Raw genomic sequence first — 11941 nt, 5'->3', positions numbered from 1 at the left:
TCTCTCTACATCTAAATAATAGTCTGCCCGTTTATATCTTCCGCCAAAGTGCATGACCATACACTTTTCAACAGTGTATTTCACTTGCCACTTCCTTGCCCATTCCCCTAAACTATCTAAGTTTCTTTGCAGGCTCTGTTTCCTAATCACTACCTGCTCCTCCATCTATCTTTGTATCATCGGCGAATTTAGCCACAAATCCATTAATGCCATGATCCTATCATTGACATATATCATAAAAAGCAGCGGTCCCAAGAACGACCTCTGTGGAACTCCACTGGTAAACCACAGCCCGCCAACACAGTATCGTATTAAAAAAAATGGCGGAGTAACGTTTGCAACGTTATTATACTGCAGATGTCTTCCACTGTGACGACTGATGCAAAATACGCATCCAGTTCCTCTGCCATCTCTGCGTCTCTTATTACAATATCTCCAGCGTCATTTTCTTTTGGTCCGACATCTACCCTCAACTCTCTTTTACCCTTTATATACTTAAAAAGGCTTTTAGTATTTTATTTGATATTAGTCGCCAGCTTCCTTTCATAATTCATCTTTTCCTTCCAAATGACCTTAGCTTCCTTCTGCAAGATTTAGAACCATAGAAACTACAGCACAGAAACAGGCCTTTTGGCCCTTCTTGGCTGTGCTGAACCATTTTCTGCCTAGTCCCACTGACCTGCACACGGACCATATCCCTCCATACACCTCCCATCCATGTATCCGTCCAATTTATTCTTAAATGTTAAAAAAGAACCCGCATTTACCACCTCGTCTGGCAGCTTATTCGACACTCGCACCACTCTGTGTGAAGAAGCCCCCCCACCCAAAGTTCCCTTTAAACTTTTCCCCCTTCACCCTGAACCCACGTCCTCTGGTTTTTTTCTCCCCTTGCCTCAGTGGAAAAAGCCTGTTTGCATTCACTCTATCTATACCCATCATAATTTTATATACCTCTATCAAATCTCCCCTCATTCTTCTACGCTCCAGGGAATAAAGTCCTAACCTATTCAACCTTTCTCTGTAACTGAGTTTCTCAAGTCCCGGCAACATCCTTGTAAACCTTCTCTGCACTCTTTCAACCTTATTTATATCCTTCCTGTAATTTGGTGACCAAAACTGAACACAATACTCCAGATTCGGCCTCACCAATGCCTTATACAACCTCATCATAACATCCCAGCTCTTATACTCAATACTTTTGATTAATAAAGGCCAATGTACCAAAAGCTCTCTTTACGACGCTATCTACCTGTGACGCCACTTTTAGGAAATTTTGTATCTGTATTCCCAGATCCCTCTGTTCCACTGCACTCCTCAGTGCCTTACCATTAACCCTGTATGTTCTACGTTGGTTTGTCCTTCCAACGTGCAATACCTCACACTTGTCAGTATTAAACTCCATCTGCCATTTTTCAGCCCATTTTTCCAGCTGGTCCAAGTCCCTCTGCAGGCTCTGAAAACCTTCCTCACTGTCTACTACACTTCCAATCTTTGTATCATCAGCAAACTTGCTGATCCAATTTACCACATTATCATCCAGATCATTGATATAGACGACAAATAACAATGGACCCAGCACTGATCCCTGTGGCATAGCACTAGTCACAGGCCTCCACTCAGAGAAGCAATTCTCTACCACCATTCTCTGGCTTCTTCCATCGAGCCAATGTCTAATCCAATTTACCACCTCTCCATGTATACCTAGCAACTGAATTTTCCTAACTAACCTCCCATGCGGAACCTTGTCAAAGGCCTTACTGAAGTCCATGTAGACAACATCCACTGCCTTCCCTTCATCCACTTTCCTGGTAACCTCCTCGAAAAACTCCAACAGATTGGTCAAACATGACCTACCACGCACAAAGCCATGTTCACTCTCCCTAATAAGCCCCTGTCTATCGAAATGCTTGTAGATTCTGTCTCTTGGTACTCCCTCCAATAACTTACCTACTACTGACGTTAACCTCACCGGCCTATAATTTCCCGGATTACTTTTCGATGCTTTCTTAAACAACGGACCAACATGAGCCACTCTCCAATCCTCCGGCACTTCACCTGTAGACAGCGACATTTTAAATATTTCTGCCAGGGCCCCCGCAATTTCAACACTAGTCTCCTTCAAGGTCCGAGGGAACACTCTGTCAGGTCCCGGGGAATTATCCACTTTAATTTTCCTCAAGACAGCAAGCACCTCCCCCTTTTCAATCTGTACAGTTTCCATGGTCTCACTACTTGATTCCCTCAATTCCATAGATTTCATGCCAGCTTCCTTAGTAAATACAGACGCAAAAAAACCTATTTAAGATCTCCCCCATTTCCTTTGGTTCCGCACAAAGCCGACCACTCTGATCTTCAAGAGGACCAATTCTATCCCTTACAATCCCTTTGCTCTTAATATACTTGTAAAAGCTCTTTGGATTATCCTTCACTTTGACTGCCAAGGCAACCTCATGTCTTCTTTTAGCCCTCCTGATTTCTTTCTTAAGTATTTTCTTGCACTTCTTATACTCTTCAAGCACCTGATTTATCCCCTGTTTCCTATACATTTCATACAACTCCCTCTTCTTCTTTATCAAAGTTGCAATATCCCTTGAGAACCAAGGTTCCTTAATCCTATTCAATTTGCCTTTAATCCTGACAGGAACATACAAACACTGCACTCTCAAAATTTCCCCTTTGAAGGCTTCCCACCTATCAATCACATCTTTGCCAGAGAACAATCTGTCCCAATCCACGCTTTTTAGATCCTTTCTCATTTCTTCAAATTTGGCCTTCTTCCAGTTCAGAACCTCAACCCCAGGACCAGATCTATCCTTGTCCATGATCAAATTGAAACTAATGGTGTTATGATCACTGGAACCAAAGTGCTCCCCTACACAGACTTCTGTCACTTGCCCTAATTCGTTACCTAACAGGAGATCCAATATTGCATCCCCTCTAGTTGGTCCCTCTATATATCGATGTAGAAAACTTCCCTGAACACATTTTACAAACTCTAAACCATCTTGACCCCTAACAGTATGGGAGTCCCAATCAATGCATGGAAAATTAAAATCCCCTACCACCACAACTTTATGTTTCCTGCAGTTGCCTGCTATCTCTCTGCAGATTTGCTCTTCCAAGTCTCGTTGACTATTGGGTGGTCTGTAATACAATCCCATTAATGTGGCCATACCTTTCCTGTTTCTCAGCTCCACCCATAAGGACTCAGTAGACAAGCCCTCTAATCTGTCCTGCCTGAGCACTGCTGTAATATTTTCCCTAACAAGCAATGCTACTCCCCCACCTTTTAAAAGCTTCCCAATCCTCTATCCTCCCCCTAGCTTTAGCTTCCTTGTATGCCCTCTCTTTTGCTTTTACTTTGGCTTTCACTTCACTTGTCAGCCACCGTAGTGTTCTTCTTCCATTTGAAAATGTCTTCTTATTTGGAATATATCTGTCTTTCACTTCTCTCATTTTTCTCAGAAACTCCAGCAAATGCTGCTCTGCTGTCCTTCCTGCTAATGCCCCATTCCAGTCAACCTTTCATGCCATTGTAATTTCCTTTATTCCACTCAAATACCGACACATTGGAATTTTGTTTCTCCTTCTCGAATTTCAAAGTGCACTCGATCATATTGTGATCACTGTTCCCTAAGCTGTCATATCACCTCCGGATCATTGCACAACACCCAATCCAGCACAGCCGATCCACTAGTGGGCTCAACAAAAAGCTGCTCTAAAAAGCCATCCCTTAGACATACTACGAATTGTTTCTCTTGAGGTCCAGTACTGGACTGGATTTCACAATGCACTTTCACGTTAAAATTCCCAGAGATTATCATGACATTCCCTTTCTGTCATGCCTTTTCTATCTCCTGCTGTAATTTGTAATCCACATCCCGACTGCTGTTTGTAGGCCTGTATACAACTGCCATTAGGGTCCTTTTACCCTTGTCACTTCTTAACTCAACCCATTGAGACGCTGCACCTTCCAGTCCTATGCCATTCCTTTCTAATGGTTTAATATTATTTCTTATACACAGGACCACAGCACCCCCTCTGCCTACTAACCTATCTTTCTGATACACCGTATATCCTTAGAGAGTCAACTCTCAATGGCAGCCATCCTTTAGCCACGTTTCAGAGACGGCCACAACGTCATACTTGGCAATCTGTAGCTGAATTTCAAGATCGTCCATTATATTTCTTATGCTTCAAATATAATACTTTCAGTCCAGTATTTGTTGCCTTCCGTTTTAACTTCACCATGCCTCTATTGCCCTGTAACTCATCCCACTGGCTGTGATTATGCCTCGTCCCCTGCCTGTCCTTTCTATCATCTCCGTTGCGCGCTATCGTTGATTTATTTCTGTTTTCCCCTTCCTGAGCCCCAATACTCCGCTTCCCATCCCCCCGTCAAATTAGTTTAAACCCTCCCCAACAGCCCTATTAAAACTGCCTGTTAGGATATTGGACCCCTCTAGGTTCAGATGTAACCTGACTTTTTGTACAGGTTGTACCTCCTCCAGAAGATGTTCCAGTGATCCAGGACAGAAGCCCTGCCCCCTACACCAGTGTCTCAGCTACCCATTAATATGCCTGAACCTGCTATTCTTGCGCTCGTTAGCACGTGGCAGAGGCAGTAATCCCGAGATCACTAGCCTGGAGCTTCTGCTTTACAGCTTCCCTCCCAACTCCCTGAAGTCTCTCTTCAGGACCTCCTCCCTTTTTCTACTTATGTCATTGGGAGCAACGTGTGCCAAGACTTCTGGCTTTTCACCCTCTCTCTTCAGAATACTCTGCACCCGATCCGAGACATCCCATATCCTGGCACCTGGGAGGCAACACACCATGCGGGTATCTCTATCAGGCTGACAGACCACCTCTCTGTTTCTCTCACTATGGAATCCCCTATGAGTACCGCATTCCTCATTTCTCCTCTCCCTTCTGCGCCACGGAACCAGGCTCAGTGCCAGAGACTCGATCACCGTGGTCGTCCTTTGTCAGATCACCCCTTCAATAGCATCCAAAACGAGATAACGATTACTGAGGAGGATGGCCACAGGGGTGCTCTCGACTATCTGAGCTTATCCCATCCCTTCCCGGATAGTCAGCCACTTGAGTAACTCCTGCAGCTTCGGGTGACTAACTCCTTTTAGCTCCTATCTATTTCCCGCTCACTTTCCATAATAACCTGTAGGTCATCAAGCTGCAGCTCCAGATCATTAACACGATCTCTCAGGAGCTGCATCTCGGTGCTCCTGGCGCAGATGTGGCCATCTGGGAGACAGGAAGATTCCCAGGATTCCCACATCTGACACCATAAGACAGGAACAGAATTAGGTCCTTTCGGCATTGAGTCTACTGCGCCATTCCTTCATGGCCGATAGTTTTATCCTTCCCAACCCCATTCTCCCGACTTCTCTCCAGAAGCTTTGACCCCCTGACTAATAAACGACCTATCAGCCTCCACGTTGAACATATCCAACAATCTGGCCTCCGCAGCCGTCTGTGGCAATGAGCTACATAGATTCTCTTCCCTCTGGCTAAAGAAATTCCCGTCACTGCTCTTCCTTTCTGAGGCTATGTCCTCGGGTCCCTGTCTCTCCCCACTATGATGAGCATCCTCTCCACATACACACTATTTGAATGCTCAGAATAACTTGAAAAGTAACCCTTATCTCCCTCCTCTTCCCAACCTAACCACCAACAGCAAATCTGGCTACTCGGGGACGGGCAATGCAGTCCAGCACCGAATCCTCAGCAGACGCCAACCGAGCCATTGACGGTAACAAAGACGTAGACGCCAGACATAATTCTTGTTCTCAAACAAAAGAGTCCAGCTTCCCCTGGTGGGTATTGGATCTTGAAGGAAGCTATACCGTATCAGCAATCTCAATCACCGTAAGAAGAGACTGCTGCACCGATAGGTTCTTAGGTGCTGAGGTCTATACAGCAAGCTCGGTGGAAAGTGAAAACAATCATAATAGCCTGTAAGTATTCACCGGCGGACCCTGGTTTATTTTCAGATGTACCTAGCAAAAGTGTTTTTTGTGTCGTAATCCTTTTTTAATGTTATATATTATAAAATATATCCCCTGAATATATAGGGCTACTGCAGCGCAGCATCTCCGTTCGTGTGCTGGAAGCTGAAATGGACACGACCTGGGGAACTGTCACACTGGTGGGGCATTGGGAGCAAGGGTGGACCCAAATGCAAGACACATCTTGTGAGGTTACCTAGATTTAGTTTATTGTTCGATACCAGGAGAGCAAGGCAGGAGCAGGAATAGCGAACGGGACAAGGATTCAGGACTACGACTAGGCTGGGACAAGGGTCTGGGCTTGGACTCGGAATCGGCTCCCAGAACTAGAGGAGACATGAAGAGGCTAGGGTATGGACTCTTGCCTCTGGCTCAGACCCCAGAACCAGGCAAGGACATGACATGGGCTAGGGAGAGGAGGAACATGGGAACATAGACCCTTCGTCTCGAGAGAGCAGGTACAAGTAACCATGGACACATACACGGAACACCAGGCCTGGACCCTTCCTTGGGAGCAGGACATAGCGCCGGGGCTCACACACAGAACAGAGAACCAGGACCCCTCCTTGGGTACAGGTCACAGGGCCGGGACTCACGACCCCCTGCGGGGCAACGGCAAGACAGCCAGACTTACTCCACGGAGGCGAGGACAACACAAGACAAGACCAACACGAAAGAACACCAGACAGTACCTATCTAGCTCCGGCGATAGAACTAGACCGAAGTGTAGGCGAGGGCTGTAGACGAGGGCTAGAGAAGGGATTCAGACAAGGGGGTAGGACAGGAATCACAGACCGCCAGGGCCAGGACTCGACTTGGTACTCGGATGCCGCCAGGGCCAGGACTCGACTTGGTACTCGGATGCCGCCAGGGCCAGGACCTGGACGTGGCACATGGATGCCGCCGGAGCCAGGACCTGGACGTGGCACATGGATGCCGCCGGAGCCAGGACCTGGACGTGGCACATGGATGCCGCCGGAGCCAGGACCTGGACGTGGCACATGGATGCCGCCGGAGCCAGGACCTGGACGTGGCACATGGATGCCGCCGGAGCCAGGACCTGGCCGTGGCACATGGATGCCGCCGGGGAAAGGACCTGGACCTGGTACTTGCATGCCGCCGGAGCCAAGACCTGGACGTGGTACTTGGAACCTCCGGGTAGTGGCGAGCTCTAGACTCGGCCCAGGAACAGTAGACAGAGGCTCCTGATTCTCTCCGGTGGGTTAACTGACTGACCCACCTCAGTGAGGAAAGTTTGCAGGCTCGCTTCGGCGAGGTAACTGGACAGGGTTGCTCCAGTGAGGAAGGGCGAATTACCGGCACTCGCTTCGGCAGACTAGGCTTGCTCCGGCCAGATGACATCGGCACACCGTACCTTTGATGGCTTTGCAGACGCTCCCGCGCCGAACAGCTGAAAGCCGGAAACTATAAACTACCGGTTCAGCCAAGCGTTAATTGCCTCTAAATACCAAAGCCGAGGGACACGGGAATAGAGGGAATAAACGGTCCGGATCGTAACATAAACAAGCGAAATTTAAAGGGACCCCGATCCGGACCATGACAAGACCATGGCACCCTAGACATGGGCAACCAATTCTGAGGTCTCGGCGACTGAACAGAAGGACGAGGCCAAATTTGAATCCATTTGAGCGAGAGTGCAAATAGAATGAGTTTAATGAATTACCTCTTATCAACACACTCTAGGATTCTAGGCAGCTTCTAGAATAGGTTACATGGTCGGCACAACGTTGTGGCTGAACGGCCTGTAATACGTTGTAGATTTTCTTGGTTATGTTTTCTAACCCAAGTTCTCTAAGGAACAAAAGCAAACAAATCATTTGTTCCATTTGTGCTACGATCATTTTCATAATGGATATTGTAGCCTAGACCTATCCGTAGCAACACACACAAAATACTGGAGATCAGCAGGTCAGGCAGCATCTACGGAAATGAATAAACAGCCGCCATTTCAGACCGCGCTCCTTCTTCGGGATTCCATCCATAAAATCATAAAAAGCCACTTTGCCACACAGGACCGAAGCTGTCTCCATCCACGCTAACTCTCATAGTTAGCCTATGTTACTGAAATGTTCATGTGTTGGTAATTGCCAAAGTACAAAGTTCAAAGCAAAGGTACTATCAAGGTATATACAACCCGTCTAAATACCGGTTAAGCATTCGGGATTACAGCTGTCTCTGTCATCGCCTTTCTCAGTTGTGATCATATAACTTTACAGGTACACATCCGATAGATGGGATAGATTGAAGTGCGTATATTTCAATGCTAGGAGTATTATGGGTAAGGATGATGAACTGAGAGTATGGGTCAGTACATGGAACTACGATGTTGTCGCCTTTACTGAAACTTGGTTGAGAAATGGGCCGGACTGTATGTTTACCGTCCCGGGTTTTCGAAGTTTTGGAAAAGATAGCGGAGGAGATTAAAGAGGGGGAAGTTGCACTGTTAACCAGGGACAGCATCACAGCTGGACTGAGGGTAGACATAATGGACGGGTCGGACACATAGTCCATTTGTGTAGAACTCAGGAATAGGAAGAGTGCAATCACATTGCTGAGATTATACTACGGACCCCCTAATAGCCACCGGGACATTGAGAAACAAATATGTGATCAGATTAAGGAAATATTTAAAAAATAAAAGGGTTGTTGTCCAGGGGGATTTCAACTTCACTAATACATACTGGGACCATCTTAGAGTAAAGGGTTTAGATGGGGCAGAATTTGTTAAGTGTATGCAGGAAAATTTCTTCAATTATTATGTGGACCGTCCAACTAGACAATGGGGGGTAGTGGACCTCGTATTGGCCAGTAGACTGACTTTTCAGTGGATGAACAATTTAGGAACAGTAACCACAACTCCTTAACTTTCAGGTTAGTTATAGACAAGGATAGGTATGGTCGTTGAGGGAGAGGTTAAAACTGGAGTAGGGCAAATTACGATGGTATTAGGCAGGAGCTAAGAAGTTTTAATTGGGAACACCTTTTTCTGTGGCAAGTCCACATCAGACATGTAGAGGCTGTTAAAACATTAATTGCACAGAGTACAGGAAAGTAATGTTCCTGTTAGAAGGAAGGACGAGGATGGGAACATAAAAGAGGGAGGTAGTGAATTTAGTCAAGAGGAAAAAGAAAAAAAAGTACGTACAGCTTTGGAAGTCCTTGGCAAGTAAGATTAAGGTGAATTCCAAGGCGTTATACACATACAACAAGAGCAAGAGGGTAGCGATGGAGAGGGCGGGACCTCTCAAGAATGAAGGGGGATCATTTGTTTGGGTGCAGAGAATGCGAGTGAGGTACTTAATGAGTATTTTGCTTCAGTGATTACCAAGGAAAAGGATATGGAGGACCAGGAGTTCAGTGCCGAGTATTTAAATACGTTAGGGCGTTTAGAGTTCAGAGAGAGGAATTGTTGGTCTTCCTAATGAGTATTAGGTGGATAAGTCCCCAGAGCCTGACGGGATTTACCCCAGGTTATTGAAGGTGGCAAGAGCGACATTACTGGGCAACTGACCATTTTCTTCACATCCTCTCTAGCCACAAGCCTTGTTCCGGAGGACTGACGATTGGCTAATATTGTACTTTTATTTAAGAAGGGAACAAGGGAAATTTCTGGGAAATATAGACCGGTAAATCTCACGTTAGTTGTAGGGAAACTGCTGGAAAAATTATTAGGATTAGGATATATTAGTATTTTGAACCCATGGCCTAACTGGGGAGAGCCAGCATGTTTTTTTTTCTCGCAGCAGGTCGTGCTTTACCAATTTGATTCAGTTCTTTTCAGGTGATGAGAGAGATTTATCAGGGGTAAGGCAGTGGACATTGTCTACATGGATTTTAGTAAGGCGGTTGACAAAGTCCCTCATGGGAGTCCAGAAGATTCAGATGCATGGGGTACGTGGCGAATTGTCTGTTTGGATTCAGAACTGGCTTGTGTGTAGAAAATAGAGTTAGTGGTTGAAGGGAATTATTCATGCTGGAAGACTGTAATTAGTGGAGTTCCGCAGGGATCTGTGCTGGAGTCTCGACTGTTTGTGGTGTATATAAATGACCTGGATGAATATGCAGATGCAGGAGTTAGTATATTTGCGGATGATTGATGGAATTATGGATAGTGTAGAAGGCTGGCAAAGAATACAGGACGATATAGATCAGTTGCAGACATGGGCTGAGAAATGCAGAGGGAGATTAACCCAGATAACTGTGAGGTGTTGCAGGTCGGTGTGACAAATGCAAGGACACAGTTCACTGTTGAGGGAAAGTGTTGCTGAGCAGTGGGATCTTAGTATCCAGCTTCATAGCCCCTTGAAAGTGGCTACATAGGTCGATAAAGTTGTTAATAAAGCTTACAGAATGCCTGCTTTTATTAGTTGAGGTATTGATTTTTTTAAAAAAAATCAGGAAATTATGTTGCAACTTTCTGCAACTCTGGTTAGACCACATCAGGAGTATTGCATACAGTTCTGGTCACCCCAATATAGGAAAGATGTTAAGGCTTTGGAAAGGGTGCAAAAGAGGTTTACTAAGACACTTCCTTGGTCAAGAGGATATTTGCTGAATAAACTTCGGTTGTTTTCTCTGGAGCGCCGGAGGCTGCGTGGAGATCTGATAGAGGTTTACAAGACTGTAAGAGGCACAGATAGAGTGGACAGAGAGCATCTGTCTCCCATGGTTGAAATGTCTAATACCAGAGAGCACGCAATTAAAATGGGAGGGTTAAGTGTTTTCTCAGACAGTCCAGGGTACTTGGAATGCGCTGCCTCGGATGGAGGTAGAAGCAAATACAACAGAGGCTTTTAAGAGACGGTTGAGTAAGTACTTGGATGTAAGGAAGATGGGGGGGGGGTCGGGTTATATACATTGTATCAGTCGGAGAGGTTAGTGTTCAGGGGTTTCTATATTGCGTCTTAGTTGGTTCGGCACAGCATTGTGGACCGAATGGCTATTCCCGGCCTGAACGGTCTTATTTTATGTTCTATGTTCGACAGGTAGGTATGGTCCTAAAGAAAGCTTTTTGCACATTGTCCTTCATAAATCAAAGTACTGAATACAGGGATTGGGATGTTATGTTGAAGAAATATAAGACGCTGCTGGGACCTAATTTGGAGTACGATGTTCATTCCTTTCCACCAATCTACAGGAATGATATCAATTAGATTGAAAGTGCACAGAGAAGGCTTTTACCAGTGCTGGAGGACTTGAGTTAAAGAGGAAATTTGAGCAGGTTAGGTTTATTCTCCGGAGCATGGACAAATTTGGTGACATTTGTTAAATGCGTGTCAAATTATGCGCGGTATAGATAGGGTAAATGGAAGCAAGCTTTTTCACCTAGGTTGGTTGACACTGGAATTAGAGGTGTTACGTACCCCGTAACTGGGTTGCCAAACCAGTAGAAATGGATCACTCAGTTGGAGTCTGGAGTACTAGAACTAAGAAAGTTTTATTAAAGAAATAAGCAACACAGTAATCGAAAGGATAATAAATGCAACAGTTCAGCAATGATAAACACACATGTGCACAGAATGAAGATAACAGCATCAATCAAGCTCTATCGTTGTCCAAATTTCAAAGTGACTCAAAGTTCAGTCCAGTTTAGTAGTTCAGTTCGCAGTAATCGTTGCCATGGCGATGGACAACGTGGGGAGAGAGAGAGAACAGGAACAACTGATCATTCAGACACGGCTTCACTCACAGACCGGCGAGATGGCTCACAAGCAACTTTTGGGCGGGTCCTTGGTGATGTCACCTGAAGTCACCGACTGTGACCCCTCCTCCAGATGCGGTCGATCCTCTGCAGTGAACCCGGCACCCAGGCAAGGGCGGACACACACCGGGTTCCCGCTGATCGTACCTTTCCACCCTGGTCGTTGTCTGATACTTCTCACCGACTCGTG

General features: G+C 45.8%; 1 protein-coding gene across 1 annotated transcript in view; it reads left to right on the top strand.

Annotated features, from left to right (window-relative positions):
• Window positions 1-5724: 5724 nt before the first annotated feature.
• Window positions 5725-11941, top strand: part of LOC134343790 (uncharacterized) — a 50334-nt gene continuing 44117 nt past the window's right edge. The window contains exons 1-2 of the mRNA XM_063042523.1: window positions 5725-5931; window positions 6901-7170. Coding sequence (XP_062898593.1) covers window positions 5725-5931; window positions 6901-7170 — 477 coding nt within the window. The remainder of the gene's footprint in view (window positions 5932-6900; window positions 7171-11941) is intronic.

Source organism: Mobula hypostoma, chromosome 3 (assembly GCF_963921235.1).
Source record: "Mobula hypostoma chromosome 3, sMobHyp1.1, whole genome shotgun sequence".
Taxonomy (NCBI): Eukaryota; Metazoa; Chordata; class Chondrichthyes; order Myliobatiformes; family Myliobatidae; genus Mobula; species Mobula hypostoma.
The sequence above is the reverse complement of the archived record's forward strand: the minus strand, read 5'-3'. Positions and strand labels throughout refer to the sequence as shown.